The sequence below is a fragment of the Scyliorhinus torazame genome, chromosome 8 (genome assembly GCF_047496885.1).
Source record: "Scyliorhinus torazame isolate Kashiwa2021f chromosome 8, sScyTor2.1, whole genome shotgun sequence".
Taxonomy (NCBI): domain Eukaryota; kingdom Metazoa; phylum Chordata; class Chondrichthyes; order Carcharhiniformes; family Scyliorhinidae; genus Scyliorhinus; species Scyliorhinus torazame.
This window is the reverse complement of record NC_092714.1, coordinates 46,697,970-46,714,171: the sequence shown is the minus strand read 5'-3', so window position 1 is coordinate 46,714,171 and position 16,202 is coordinate 46,697,970. Positions and strand designations below refer to the sequence as shown.

Below are 16,202 nucleotides of genomic sequence, written 5' to 3'. Positions count from 1 at the left end.
TGTAGTCGATGACCATCTGGTGCTTCTCCCCAGTCTTTTTTTAAAAATATATATTTTATTGAAATTTTTTTTCCCTGAGCAACATTTTTCCCGCTTACGAAACAAACGAAACGATAACAACAACAAAACAGAAATTTTTAAACTTTTTAACAATAATAATAATAATAATAATAATATACAAGTAACAAAACCTCATACTCTATTGACCTATACTCAACTAAGCCTCCTCCCCCCCCCTCCCCCCTGGGTTGCTGCTGCTGGTCATCTGTCTTCCCTCTAACATTCCCCTAGGTAGTCGAGAAATGTTTGCCACCGCCTGGTAAACCCTTGAGCCGATCCTCTCAGGGCAAACTTTATCTGCTCCAGTTTAATAAACCCCGCCATATCATTTACCCAGGCCTCCAGTCCGGGGGGTTTCGCCTCCTTCCACATGAGTAGGATCCTGCGCCGGGCTACGAGGGACGCAAAGGCCACGATATCGGCCTCTTTCGCCTCCTGCACTCCCGGCTCTTCCGCAACTCCAAATAGAGCTAACCCCCAGCCTGGTTTGACCCGGGCCTTCACCACCTGCGAAATCACTCCCGTCACTCCCTTCCAATACCCTTCCAGTGCCGGGCACGCCCAAAACATATGTGCGTGGTTTGCCGGGCTCCCGCCACACCTCCCGCATTTGTCCTCCACTCCAAAGAACCTGCTCAATCTTGCCCCCGTTATGTGTGCTCTATGTAGCACCTTAAATTGAATCAGGCTAAGCCTGGCGCATGAGGAAGAGGAATTTACCCTGCTTAGGGCATCAGCCCACATACCCTCCTCTATCTCCTCCCCTAATTCTTCTTCCCACTTTCTTTTTAGTTCGACCACCGACTCCTCCCCCTCTTCCCTCATCTCTCTATAAATCTCTGACACCTTGCCCTCTCCGACCCACACCCCTGAAAGCACCCTGTCCTGTGTCCCCTGTGTCGGGAGCCGCGGAAATCCCCTCACCTGTTGTCTAGTAAACGCCCTCACCTGCATATATCTCAAGAAATTCCCCCGGGGTAACTTATACTTTTCCTCCAGTGCTCCCAAGCTCGCAAAAGTCCCATCTATGAATAAATCTCCCACCTTCCTAATTCCCAACTGGTACCAGCTCTGAAATCCTCCATCCATTCTTCCTGGGGCGAACCTATGGTTGTTCCTGATAGGGGACCCCACTAGGGCTCCCCGCACCCCTCTCTGTCGCCTCCACTGTCCTCATATGTTCAGTGTTGCCGCCACCACCGGGTTCGTGGTGTACTTTTTCGGTGAGAACGGTAGCGGCGCCGTCACCAGCGCCTCTAGACTCGTCCCTTTACAGGACCTTCTCTCCAGCCTTTTCCACGCCGCTCCCTCACCCTCCATCATCCATCTACGTATCATTGCCACATTGGCGGCCCAATAATAATCTCCCAAGTTCGGTAGTGCCAGTCCTCCTCTGTCCCTACTGCGCTGAAGGAACCCCCTCCTTACTCTCGGAACTTTCCCTGCCCACACAAAGCTCGTAATGCTCCTATCTATTTTATTAAAAAAGGTCCTGGTGATTAAAATAGGGAGACATTGAAATACAAATAAGAACCTCGGGAGGACCATCATCTTAATTGCTTGCACCCTGCCCGCCAGCGATAAAGGCTGCATGTCCCACCTCTTAAAGTCCTCCTCCATTTGTTCTACCAGCCGTGTCAGATTAAGTCTGTGCAAGATTCCCCAGCTCCTAGCGATCTGAATCCCCAAGTATCGGAAGTTTCTTTCCACTTTCCTTAGCGGTAAGCCTTCTATCTCTCTACTCTGGTCCCCTGGATGTATCACATATAATTCATTCGTCCCCATGTTTAACCTATACCCCGAAAATTCCCCGAACCTCCTCAAGATTCGCATAACCTCTATCATCCCCCCCGCTGGGTCCAACACATATAACAATAGGTCATCCGCGTATAACGAGACTCGGTGTTCTTCTCCCCCTCTAGTAACCCCTCTCCATTTCCTGGAGTCTCTCAACGCCATGGCCAGAGGTTCAATTGCCAGCGCAAACAACAATGGAGACAGCGGGCATCCCTGTCTTGTTCCCCTATAATATCGGAAATACTCCGATCTATGTCGACCTGTAACTACGCTTGCCGTTGGTGCCCCATAAAGTAGTCCAACCCAGCGAATAAACCCGTTCCCAAACCCAAACCTCCTGAACACTTCCCATAAAAAATCCCACTCCACCCTATCAAATGCCTTCTCTGCGTCCATTGCCGCCACTATCTCTGCCTCCCCCTCCACTGAGGGCATCATTATCACCCCTAATAGCCGTTGCACGTTAACATTCAATTGTCTCCCTTTTACGAACCCTGTCTGGTCTTCGTGCACCACCCCTGGGACACAGTCCTCTATCCTCGATGCCAGCACCTTTGCTAGCAATTTGGCGTCCACGTTCAATAGTGAAATAGGTCTATAGGACCCACACTGCATCGGATCTTTGTCCCTCTTCAAAATTAGCGATATCGTCGCCTCCGACATTGTCGGGGGTAGTGTCCCCCCTTCCCTGGCCTCATTGAACGTCCTCGCCAACAACGGGGCCAACAAGTCCACATATTTTCTGTAGAATTCCACCGGGAACTCGTCCGGCCCTGGAGCCTTCCCTGCTTGCATGCTTCCCAGTCCCTTAATAACCTCGTCCACCTCAATCGGCGCCCCCAGGCCTGCCACCACCTGCTCCTCCACTTTCGGGAACCTCAATTGGTCCAGGAACTGCCGCATCCCCTCCTCTTCCTCTGGGGGCTGAGACCTATACAGTTCTTCATATAAGGTCTTAAACACCTCATTTATCTTTCCTGCCCTTCGCACAGTGTCTCCCCTTTCATCCCTAATTCCTCCTATCTCCCTCGCTGCTGCCCTCTTTCGCAGTTGGTGCGCCAACAGGCGACTAACCTTTTCCCCATATTCATACCTCCTCCCCTGTGCCTTCCTCCACAGTACCTCCGCCTTTCTGGTGGTCAGAAGGTCAAACTCGGTCTGGAGTCGTCTCCTCTCCCTGTACAGCTCCTCCTCCGGGGTCTCTGCAAATTCCCTGTCCACCCTTAAAATCTCCCCCAGTAATCTATCCCTTTCCTTGGCCTCTGTTTTCCTTTTGTGGGCCCCAATAGAAATCAGCTCTCCTCTGACCACCGCTTTTAGTGCTTCCCAGACCACTCCCACAGGGACCTCGCCGTCGTCATTGACCTCCAGGTATCTCTCGATACACCCCCTCACTCTTGCACACACTCCCACTGATCCGCCATCAGTCCCACATCTAATCACCAGAGTGTTTTCTGCTCTCTGTCCTCTCCTACTTCCAGGTCCACCCAATGTGGGGCATGATCCAAAACCGCTATGGCTGAGTATTCAGCTTCTTCCACCCTAGAGATCAACGACCTTCCTAAAACAATAAAATCTATCCGAAAGTACACTTTATGGACGTGGGAGAAGAAGGAATACTCCCTAGCCCTGGGTCTAAGAAATCGCCATGGATCCACTCCCCCCATTTGGTCCATAAACCCCTTAAGTACCTTGGCCGCTGCCGGCCTTCTTCCAGTCCTTGAGCTGGATCTATCTAGCCCCGGGTCCAGCACCGTATTGAAGTCCCCTCCTAAAATCAAATTTCCGGCCTCCAGGTCCGGAATACGCCCCAGCATCCGTCTCATGAACCCCGCATCGTCCCAATTTGGGGCATACACATTAGCCAACACGACCTCCATTCCCTCCAGCCTACCACTCACCATTACATATCTACCTCCACTATCTGCTACGATGGTCTTTGCTTCAAATGCTACCCGTTTCCCCACCAAAATGGCCACCCCTCTGTTCTTTGCGTCCAGTCCTGAGTGGAACACCTGTCCCACCCATCCTTTCCTTAGCCTAACTTGGTCCGCCACCTTTAGGTGCGTCTCTTGGAGCATAACCATGTCTGCCCTTAGTCCTTTCAAATGCGCGAGCGCTCGGGCCCTTTTTATCAGTCCATTCAGGCCTCTCACGTTCCACGTGATCAGCCTCACTGGGGGGCTACCTGCCCCCCTCCCGTGTCGACTAGCCATTACCTTCTCTAGGCCAGTCCCATATCCCGCCTCCGTGCTCCCGCTCGCTCCCCCAGCGTCGCATTCCGTCCCCGACCACCCACTCTTTAGCCATTTCCTTTTGGATTTCCGCAGCAGCAACCCAGTTGTCCCCTCCCCCCCCCCCTCCCCCCGCTAGATCCCTATCTAGCTTGATTGCTCCCCCCATATCACTTCCGTAAGTCAGCTGACTTCAACTGACCCCGGCTACTCCTGCTCGCTCCTCGACCCCCCCGGTGTGAGGGAACTCCCATCCGCCTTGTGCCTGTTTTCCCGCCTTATTCTTTCTGGCGCGGGAACATCCCTTTACCTGACCCGCCTCTTATGGCGCAGCTCCCTTTCCCCTCCCCCTCTCCCTCCCCATTCTCCGACTCTGTCCCGCCTCTCCCCCCCTCACCGGCGCCCACATTTCCCCAGTGTCCCGCCCCTTCCCCGTTTACTTCTCGATTAACTTTCACCATCCCATTAACAAAAACAATAATAACAACAATAACAGTTCCCTGCAGCATCAGTCCCTCAGTTCCGGTCCAGTTTCTCTTCATTGATGAAGGACCATGCTCCCTCCGCTGTCTCGAAATAATAGTGTCTCTCCTGATGCGTGACCCATAGTCTTGCCGGCTGCAGCATCCCAAACTTCACCTTCCTTTTGTGCAAAACCTCTTTGGCTCGGTTGAAGCTCGCCCTCCTTCTCGCCACCTCCGCACTCCAATCCTGGTAGATCCTTACCACAGCATTCTCCCATCTGCTACTCCGCACCTTTTTAGCCCATCTCAGGACCTCTTCTCTGTCCTTAAGGCGGTAGAATCGCACGATTATCGCCCTCGGTGGTTCTCCCGCTTTTGGTCTTCTCGCCGGGATCCGATTTGCCCACTCCATCTCCATGGGGCCCGCAGGGGCCTCAGCACCCATCAGTGAGCTCAGCATCTTACTTGCGTACGCTCCACAGTCCACTCCTTCCACACCCTCCGGGAGACCTAGTATCCTAAGGTTCTTCCTTCGCGCTCCATTTTCATGGGCCTCAATCCTGTCAGCACACTTTTTATGAAGTGCCTCGTGCGTCTGAGTCTTAACCGCCAGGCCCAGGACCTCGTCCTCAATACCTGACACCTTCTGCTCCACCACGCGAAGTTCAGTCTCCTGGGTCTTTAAGGTCTCCTTAAGCCCCTCAATTGCCTGTAACAACGGGGTCATTACCTCCTTCTTCAGCAGGTCCACGCACCGTCTCACAACCTCGTCCTGCTCAGGCCCCCATGTCACCTGCGATTTCTCCGCCGCCATTTTGTTCTCCACTCCCTCTGACTTTGTGGTCGAAGATTCTTCGGGCTGCAGCCGCCGCCGCCGGGTTTTCCCTCCGTCGTTCGGGGGGACTCCCTTCCCTCGCGCCTCGCACCGGGTTTTTCGGCCGGCAAAGTCCCCGTTGGGGCTCTTAAAAGAGCCCAAAGTTCCGTCGGAGCTGGAGCCGCCGAAACGTGCGGCTAGCTCATCCCTGCCGCAACCGAAAGTCGCTTCTCCTCAGTCTTGACGACCACCACTAGGGCTCTACAGGGGCTGGTACTAGCCTCAATGATCCCCTCTCGTAGGAGTCGCTGGACCTCCGACCTGATAAAGGCCCTGTCCCGGGCACTGTATCGTCTGCTCCTAGTAATGATGGGCTTATAGTTCGGGGTGAGGTTAGCGAAGAGCGGGGTGGGGCGACCTTAAGGGTCGTGATGCTGCAGATGGTGAGGGGGGGCAGGGGTCCACCGAACTTTAAAGTAAGGCTTTGGAGGTGGCACTGGAAGTCAAGCCCCAGTAATAGGGCAGCGTACAGATGGAGAAGGACGTAGAGCTTAAAGTTGGTGTACTCTACGCCTTGTACAGTAAGGGTCGCGACACAGTACCCCCAGATTTCTACTGAATGTGATCCAGAATCCAGGGAGATTTTCTGGGACGCGGGTAAGATTGGGAGGGAGCAGCACCGTACCGTATCTGGAAGCATGAAGCTGTCTGTGCTCCCGGAGTCGAAAAGACAGGCCGTCTCGTGCCCGTTGATCCGGACGGTCATCATAGATTTTGCGAGGTGATGAGGCCGGGACTGGTTGAGCATGATGGAGGCGAGCTTCGGAAGGTGATGGGTAGGCCGGTCGGAGGTAACGGCGGCAAGCGTACCACCGGGTGAGCAGGGCTCCCGGGAGGTGCGGAGTGTTCCCAAGATGGCGGCCCCCATGGGTCACGCGTGGCGGGTGGCATCGGCGATGGCGTCAAAGATGGCGGCCCCCATGGGTCGCACATGGCGGGTGGCACGGCAGCTGGGAGCGGCCCCGACAGGCAGCGGGCAATGCTGCTGGGCCTAGGTGTTTTAGGGAGAGATCGGGCCTGGCACGCTTTCGCAATGTGGCCCTTCCTCCCACACCCGTTGCAAGTTGCGTTCCGTGCAGGGCAGCATTGTCTGGGATGCTTACCCTGGCCCCAAAAGTAGCACTTCGGGCTTCCGGTGTTGGTGGGCTGCTGCACGGCACAGGCTTGTGCCGCACTCGAGTCGGATGATGGCAGCACCCATGAGGTCCACGAGGGTGCCACGTTGTCGGAGGTGTAGGCCCCCATGTTCTGGAAGGCCACCTCCAGCGAGTTTGAGAGCTGCACTGTCTCTGGGAGGCCGAGTGTACCCCCTTCTAGCAATCGCTGGCGGATGTAGTTTGATTTCATGCCTGCGACATAGGCGTCCCTGATCAGCAGCTCCGTGTGGTGGAGGGCCGATAACGCCTGGCAAGCACAGTTCCGGCCGAGATCCCAGCAAGGCACGCAGGAATTCGGCTAGTGATTCCCCAGGGCGTTGTCGCCTCGTGGCAAGAAGGTGCCTGACATACACCTCGTTTACAGACTTTACATATTGTCCCTTCAGCAGCATTATCGCCTCCGTATACGAGGGGGCATCCCTGATGAGAAGGAAAACTTGCGGGCTCACCCGTGCGTTGAGGATCTGCTGCTTCTGGAGGTCGGTGAAGTCTTCGGTGGAGGATCCGAGGTACGCTTCGAAGCAGCTTAGCCAGTGCTCGAATGTTGCAGTGGCGTCGGCTGCCTGTGGGTCCAGCTCCAGGTGATCAGGCTTGAGCGATGAATTCATCTTCGATGTTTAGTTTATTAAATTGATGTGCCATCAATGAACATAAGACAAGTAGTGAACGTAACTGAGGCTTTAATAAACTAAACAGAAAGCCTCCTGGCCTCTGATCCCGAACTGTGGCAGCGGCGGAGACCAGCCACCTTTATACCGAGCCCGAGGGGAGGTGGAGCCAGCAGGCAGTGGTTTACCACATTACATATAATACAATGGCAGTTTACCACAATAAACATATTATCTACTACAGTGGTTAGGAGCCAGCAGGGACAAGCCCAGGCATGTAACAGTACAACCGTACAATACAATACAGTGGTTTACCACAGCAGGTTGGGCTCCCTGGTGTCCTGACCAACATTTATCCCTCAACCTACAACCCCAAAGCACATTATCTGGTCATTTCTGTGTGTTAGCCTTTGGTGTGCACAAACTGGCTGTTATTTCCCCACATTGGAACAAGGTCTGCGCTTTGAAAGTGTCCCATTGGCTTTGAAGCTCTTTGAGGATGAGTTGAAGACTTGGAGGGTCTGGATAAAAACAAGGTAGTTATTCCCAAGATTGAGCTCCTCCATGCATTTATTTCATAAAACTATTGTAAAAGCCTTGAACCCTTGATTCTCTGACAACTACCCATGTACTTGCAGGGCAGATGCTATAGACAGTTTAAAAAAAATTATTTTGTGGAAGTCGCTGACAGGGCCAGCATTTATTTCCCATCCCTAATTGCCCTTGAACTGAGTGGCTTGCTAGGCCATTTCAGAGGGCAGTTACGAGTCAACCACATTGCTGTGGGTCTGTGACAATACCACAATGTCACTGCCTCCTTGTTGTGTTTGCATTCACACATTTGCTCAAAGGGTGTGGTGCAGTTTTATTTCTGACCCCTGCAATTTCCCTGATGATAGTGGAAAGTTAAAAAATTTTTTTTTTAGAGTATCCAATTCATTTTTTTCAATTAAGGGGCAATTTAGCATGTTCAATCCACCTACCCTGCACATCTTTGTGTTGTGGGGGTGAAACCCACGCAAACACGGGGAGAATGTGCAAACTCCACATGGACAGTGACCCAGAGCCGGGATCGAACCTGGGACCTCGACTGCTTCTCCATCACTGCTGCTGGTGCAAGCGGTGTGTCTCATCCCAGTTTTGGTAGCTGCCGGATATTCTATTTAATACCCAGCAATAATCAGTCAGCTCTCATTTTAAAACTGTGGGTCAGCTGTTATCAAAACTATTTTTTAATGTTCTCTGCAGGCTGTCAACTTCTTGTTTATCCAGGAGCATTTAGCATGACCACAGGCCCAGCCCATTGGGAACTCTTACAAAGAGCTCGGTGAGTGGTAAAGATATTCTGAGTGGATTACAGAGAGAATACAGGTGGTCATTTTATTTATTTATTTTTTACATTTAAAATACCCAATTCATTTTTTTCCAATTAAGGGGCAATTTAGCATGGCCAATCCACCTACCCAAGTTCTGGGGGTGAAGCCATGCAAATACAGGGAGAATGTGCAAACTCCACATGGGCTGCAAAATTGGGCAGAGAAATGGGAGATGGAATTTAACCCGGACAAATGCGAGGTGATGCATTTTGGTAGATCCAATTCAGATGTGAGCTATAAAATAAATGGCAGAACCATCAGGAGCATAGAGACACAGAGAGATCTGGGCGTGCACAGATCCTTAAAAGTGGCAGCACAGGTGGAAATGGTGATAAAGAAAGCATATGGCATGCTTGCCTTCATAGGATGGGGTATTGAGTATAAAAGCTCAAAAATTATGTTACAATTATATAGAACGTTGGTTAGGCCACATTTGGGATACTGCGTCCAATTCTGGTCACCGCACTATCAGAAGGATGTGGAGGCTTTGGAGAGAGTACAGAAAAGGTTTACCAGGATGTTGCCTGGTATGGAGGGTATTAGCTATGAGGAGAGATTGAATAAACTGAGATTGTTCTCCCTAGAGAGACGGAGGCTGAAGGGCAACCTGATAGAAGTTTATAAAATGATTAGGGGTACAGATAGAAAGTTGGAGGCTTTTCCCCTGGGCGGAAATGACAATTACAAGTGGGCACAAGTTCAAGGTGAGGGGGGAAAGGTTCAGTGGAGATGTTCGGGGGAAGTTTTTTTACACAGAGGGTGGTGGTGGCCTGGAATGCACTGCCAAGTGAAGTAGTTGAGGCAGATACGTTAGCGACCTTTAAGACTTATCTGGATAGGCATATGAACAGACGTGATCGGCGCAGGCTTGGATTGCTGAAGAGCTGGTTCCTGTTGTGTTATTCGTTGTGTCTGAATAAAGTTTGTAGTCTTACAGTTGAAATAGTTGCTTTATTTTGAGTTTGTTCTCTCTCCAGCGCTTATACTATGTTACATCTGAGCTGCCTGTCTTTGTCCTGCTCACCAGCTGCCGTTCCTGTGAAGAGTCTCAGACTTCCTGTCTGTCTGTATTTATACATCTCCCGTGCTCCCTCTAGTGATTGCTTAGTTGTAGTGCATCTACATTGACCCCTGATATATATATATATATATATACACACACAGATATGCAGATCACTACACCTGTGCTGTATTGTTCTTTGTTCTTTGAAAGTGACTCAGAGCCAGGATCGAATCTGGGATGTCAGTGCTGTGAGGCAGCAGTGCTAACCACTGCACCACCGTGCTGCCCTTGGCATTTTCTTTTTAAGCAAATATTGAAGCAATAGTTAATCTTAGAGTGGTGTGGAAGTAATGGATTCAAAACTGTTAATAATCATTTGTATTCCACATGGCACAAATAACCAGTCTAACAAAATCATTTGTGTGCAATTATTTATACTTAATTGGGAGATCATGTTGTTGAAAGTAACTCTAGTTTAATGAGAATGGGGGAATTACATGACATTCCCATGATTGATACACAGTCAGTACATTTTTTTTAAATTGCGAAAACTGAAGTCAAAACAGAACATGTTGGAAATGTGGAAGGTTTGGCAGGAAGGATATATTAATTTTTAACAAAACTATTTGTATCCAGTTTTTAACATTAAATTTTTTTTTCTCAAGGGGCAATATAGTGTGGCCAATCCACCTACCCTGCACATCTTTGGTTTGTGGGGGTTGAGACCCACACAGACATGGGGAGAATGTGCAATCTCCGCACAGACAGTGACCCGGGATCGAACTCGGGTCCTCAATGCCGTGAGGCAGCAGTGTTAACCACTGCGCCACCGTGCTGCCCTGTTTTTAACATTCTAACATTTTATAAATTAAACAAAACACAAAACACAAAAAATAACTAACCCTAACCCTACCAACCAACCCCCATATAACTCGCCGAAAAACCCCACCCATCCCAACCGCCCCCCCCCCCCCCTCCTGAACCTCCTCAGCAGTTGACAGTAACCAACTCTTTAAAGTGAAGACCCCATCTTTTATGGAACCTCTCAATCGCCGCCCCTCAAGGTGAACTTCACCTTCCCAAGATGCAGGAATTCCATCAAGTCCCCCAGCCACAGTGAGGCACAGGGTGAAGAAGCTGACATCCAACCCAACAGAACCCGCTGGCGAGCAATCAGCGAGGCAAAGGCTAAAACATCCCCCCCCCGCCACTCCCCGCATCTCCGGTACATCACCCCAAATATGGCCCCCAGGGGACTGGGCTCCAAGTCAAAGTGCAAGATCGGCAACATGGTGCTGAATAAAGACTTCCAAAATGTCTCCAACTTTGGGCAGGACCAGAACACATGTACATGGTTGGCCGGATCTCTCCCACACCACTTGCAAGTGTCCTCCACCGGCTCATCCTTGACCTCGGTCCATTGTCCCACCATCCCCAAACCATCTCCTCCCAGGGTCTCCTGTGGCATCACAACATTGGCTCTCAAGCTCTTTAAATGCGAAAAGACTCTCAGTGTCTTCACCAGTCTGCCCAACCCCCGCACGTTCCACATTACCATTTGGACTGGGGAGTTTCTCATCTCCCCCTCCTATCAGCCATTACTGCCCCGCAGGGCATACCTGCCCCCCTGCCCCCACCAACCTCCTCGGCCCAACTTACTCCCAAAATATACCCGGCCCAGCCCCACGAGTGAGGCCAAGCCCTACCCCGAGTTACCATCAACAAACTACCCCTCCCCCTCACCCAATCCCAGAAAGCCTCCAAGCACTTCCTCTCGAAACTGCTTCTCTCAGCGTACTCCCCATCCCCCCACCATTCACACCTCCCATGCCGGCCGAAACCTGTCCGCACAGGCTCGGCTAACCGCAGCCCCTCCCCCAGCTCACTGCTGTTCATTAGCCAACTTAAGTTTGCTAGCGAGATGGCCCCCACCAGAGCCCCTCCCCCACTATACCTAACACAAAGACCAACAAAGAACCCATCTCCCCGCCACAGCCATGCCTTCTAAAGAACCAACATGCTAAACACCAAACCAAGGGGGAAAAACCGCGGTCCATTGTCCCACCATCCCCAAACCATCTCCTCCCAACCACAACATAAGAAATCAAAGTCTGAATCCAGTTCAGTCCCAGTCCTTCAGCCTTCACGAACGTCTCCACTTCCTCCACCATCTCAAAGAAATGGCCCTTGGAGTTATACATAACTCTCAGCTTCGCCGGCTAGGCCACCCCGAACCATGCATCACTTTTGTACAGCGCTGCCTTCGCCCTATTAAAGGCCACTATCTTGCCAACTCCACCATGACTTCCTGGTATGTACGAATACCACTGCCTTCCCACCTCACCTCCCGATTCTGCTTGTCCATCGCAAAACCCTCGCCTTCATCTGGTGGCTGTGGAAACAGACTATCACAGCTCTCTGTGGATCATTCACCTTTGGTTTCAGCCGAAGTGACCAATGAGCCCGATCCAGCTCAAAGAGGGAGGTGTTCGTCCCCGAAAAGTATTCCATTGGCCTTGAGTCCTCCAGCCCCTCACGAAGTCCCACGATCCGAAGATTCTGCTGCCATGACCTGTTCTCCAGGTACTCCACAGGCTCTCAGTCCTTTATTGCTTTCCCCCACCTTCCACAGCTCCTCTCCCATCGAGGCGAGCTGGTCGCTGCGCTGCGTCAATGCTTCCTCCACCCCCTTCAACACCTCACCATACTCCCACACCGTCTCCAACGTCTTGCCAAGAGCTTCCTTTATCGGGGCCAGCTGCTTTAGCGTTTCCATCATATCCTTCCCATGCCACTCAAAACGTTTGGTAAACTGCCGCTTAAACTCCACCGCCATCAGCTCGGCCAGAATGTCCACTATAATGGGCGCAGCCCCATCGGCGGGTGGACTAGCGCTCGTTCCTCTTTGTGCCGTATTCTTTCATTGGGAATTCGATATCCTCTAATTCCCATAACTTTACTGCAGACAGCTCATATAAATGTTCCCCCCCAAAACTGGGTGAAAAAGGCCAAACAATGAGAATACAGTGGGAGCCACCCATGTGTGACCTCCACCTACATGTTACCACTGGATGTCTGGATAAATTAATCTTTAGGGTAAAGACATTTTGTCAAAACTGGAAGCTAAAAGATCAGGGAACGCCTTAATAATGTAATGATGGTGGGGGAGAGCACCGAGCAGGGGAACTGGTGAACCTTTTAATCAAGAAATCTAATATTATAAATCTACATTGCTCTTTAAATCCTGTAGAATTTTTCTGTAAAATGTGTAGATTGTATATGAAAAGAAATTGCATTTTTGCTAAATTACTTTTTCATCTGTTAACAGGGCTGTTGACAACCAGGTGTATATAGCAGCTGTGTCACCTGCACACAACGAGAATGACTCCTATGTGGCATGGGGGCACAGCAGTGTAGTAAACCCATGGTATGTATTTCACAAGATAATTACAGTCGAGGAAAGTCATCTGGTCTGTTTCAGCTCATCCATCCAGACATTGCCTCCCGTTGCAGCATTCGGCTAGTTTTTTACACTATTCTAGAGGTTTGCCTCTAATAGGGCAGTTCATGTCAAAGTGCAGCAAGATCCAGACAATACCCAGGCTTGGCCTGACAAGTAACATTCACACCACACAAGTGCCAGGCAATGACCATCCCTAACAAGCGAGAATCTAACCATCGCCCCTTTATATTCAGTGGAATTATCATTGCTGAATCCCCCACTAACAGCATCCTGGGGGAATTACCATTGATCGAAAACTGAGCTAGACCAGCCAAGTAAATGCTGTAGCTACAAGAGCAGGTCGGAGGTACCTTGCAGCAAGTAACTCATCTCCTGACTCTCCAAAGCCTGTCCACCATCCACAACACACAAGTCAGGAGTGTAAATGAATGCTCTCCACTTGCCTGTATGAGTGCTGCTCCAACAACACCCATGAAGCTTGACACCATCCGGAAAAAAGCAACCTGCTTAATTGGCATGCCATCACAAACATTCACTCCTTCTACCACTGACAGACAGTAGACATACATCTACAAGATGCACTGCAGGAACTCACCAAGACTCCATTCGCAGCATCTTCCAAACCCATGGCCGCTACCATTGAGAAGGACAAGGGCATCAGATACCTGGGTACACCACCACCTGAAACATCCCCTCCAAGTCACTCACCATCTTGACTTGGAAATATACCGGTGCACCTTTCCTGTCGTTGGCTCAAAATCCTGCAACTCCCTCCCTAACAGCACTGTGGGTGCACCTACACCATATGGACTGCAGCAGTTCAAGAAGAAAGCTCACCACCACCTTCAAGGGCAATTGGCGATGGGTAACAAATGCTGTTCTAGCCAGGGAAGCCACATTTCTGAATTAATTTTCAAAATTGTTTTCCAATTAAGGGGCAATTTAAACCGCGGTCAATCCACCTATCCTGCACATCTTTGGGTTGTGGGGGTGAGACCCACACAGACACGGGAAGAATGTGCGAACTCCACATGAACAGCTCTGAATTAATTTTTAAAACTCTATCTAGAAGTTCATTTCATTTTTAAATGTTCACTTTTAAAGCATTAACTTCAGAAAAAAATTGCTTACCAAGCACCTAAAATGTAGACATTTTAATGTGCATCTGTTTCTTGTCTTTTCAGGGGCGAAGTTGTAGCCAAAGCTGGTTCTGAGGAGACCATAATATACGCAGATATAGGTGAGAATCTGGTGAAAAGCTTGCCTCGTACATGATTGGTAATTAATTATGTAGGAAAGACGTCCCTCTCCTTTATTGCTTTTCTTACCCAATCCTTCAGTCTGGATGGGTAAATGATATATGCTCAGTTTGCAGCCAGTACTTTTCTTGGGTTTGATGTGAAAAACAAATGGATCAGTTTGATCTCTTGCTTGTCCATTCTCCTTCTGGTCTCTGGAGGGTGGAGTCTTGCAATAAGATGAAGCAATTCTGCATTTTGATTTACTCTTCTGCTCTGCTGAAGATGGTGACTTGTGCATCCCTAGCCACTTGGCAATCGTCCTGTACGGACTGCCCTAACCTCGTGGTCATATTCACCTCAAGAGCCATTCGGCTTTTTCAGCAATAACTAAAAGAACTTAATTGTCTTTCTTGATTCTTTTTAATTCATACTTTAACACATAAGTTCAGAAAGTTGCTTTGATTATTTCTAACTGTGCATTTGTTCCAAGAAACATGCATCTGACAAAATAAATATTTACAATATTATATACAGTACTTTGAATATCTAATTAGAAATTCAATCCCAGCGAACCTCTGCAATTCCCCGACACCCAGAGCTCCCTGTAATGTGCTCTGCCAAACAATTTCCTCAGGAGCATGTAGTGGATTTAATCATTTACGGTTATTTTTGAATTTAGCTGTCACAAGTACATCAGTTTCAATGTTGTAGTAGTGGCAAATAAAATTGTCTCACACCGTTCTTCTCTGAAGCAGATAAATAGCCAAGAAAACATAAAAGAAACATCTAATTATGTTCTATGCAGGAAGACATTGCACTGTTTCCTCAGACAGACACTGCACTGAAATTTTAATTTTGTGCACTCAATTTTCCTCTGAACAGATTTGAAATATCTTTCGGACATTCGCCAACAGATCCCAGTTCTCAAGCAGAAACGGCAAGATCTCTACAGCGTTCAGGCTGTGCAAAATTGAGTATCCTTGCGATCGCTCAGGCCCTTCAGTCAGATGCAGTACATGGAAACACAAATCTTCCAATTACCTCAGCGATTTGTGTATCAACCTTAAACCCAGCTAGATTTAAAACAGTAAATGCGCAAACCATCAGTTTTTTGAAATATAGAATAATAGATTATTGTGAGGGAATTGTAGTAAAGTCTTCAGTTTTCTGTGATGTACATCACTCAATGTTTAAAATTTCATCTGAACTATGTTGAAATTAGTTTTATGCTCTGCCATACATTATTATTGCATGTATTTTCCATGACATTAAAATGATACAAGTGCAATTAGAGTAGTTGATATTACATTCATAGAATTTACAGTGCAGCAGGCCATTCGGCCCATCGAGACCGCACCGGCTCCCGGAAAGAGCACCCTACCCAAGATCAACACCTCCACTCTATCCCCATAACCCAGTAACCCCACCCAACACCAAGGGCAATTTTGGACACTAAGGGCAATTTATCATGGCCAATCCACCTAACCCGCGCATCTTTGGACTGTGGGAGGAAACCGGAGCACCCGGAGGAAACCCACGCACACACGGGGAGGATGTGCAGACTCCGCACAGACAGTGCCCCAAGCCGGAATCAAACCTGTGACCCTGGGGCTGTGAAGCAATTGTGCTATCCACAATGCTACCGTTCATTGTAAATGGAGGGGTTATTGCCTTCTCTGTCCAACAGTGGGTGGAGGTTATGGCTCCTTGGTTTCTCTGTCTCTTCTAAATGCCAATTTTTCTTTATTTTAGGACCAGTATAGGTTCAGGTAAAAACTTGTCATGTTTATAATTGTGGATAGGTGAAGATTTGGAGCTGCAGCATGTGATCGTCTGCACAGGACTTTTACGATGGTAAACAAATTCACGAAAGTAGTCGCAAACAGCAAGGCTTTGTCATTATTGGTGTCCTTTGTGCATGTATC

General features: G+C 49.4%; 1 protein-coding gene across 2 annotated transcripts in view; it reads left to right on the top strand.

The window, feature by feature from the left end:
- The window catches only part of LOC140427812 (omega-amidase NIT2-like), a 65,707-nt gene extending 50,142 nt beyond the window's left edge, over positions 1-15,565 (top strand). For both annotated transcript variants that reach the window (XM_072513491.1, XM_072513490.1), the window contains 4 exons: positions 8,443-8,521; positions 12,902-13,000; positions 14,221-14,276; positions 15,160-15,565. In XM_072513491.1, the coding sequence (XP_072369592.1) occupies positions 8,443-8,521; positions 12,902-13,000; positions 14,221-14,276; positions 15,160-15,251 (326 nt within the window). In that variant the 3' untranslated portion in view covers positions 15,252-15,565. The remainder of the gene's footprint in view (positions 1-8,442; positions 8,522-12,901; positions 13,001-14,220; positions 14,277-15,159) is intronic.
- The last annotated feature ends 637 nt before the right edge of the window (positions 15,566-16,202 follow it).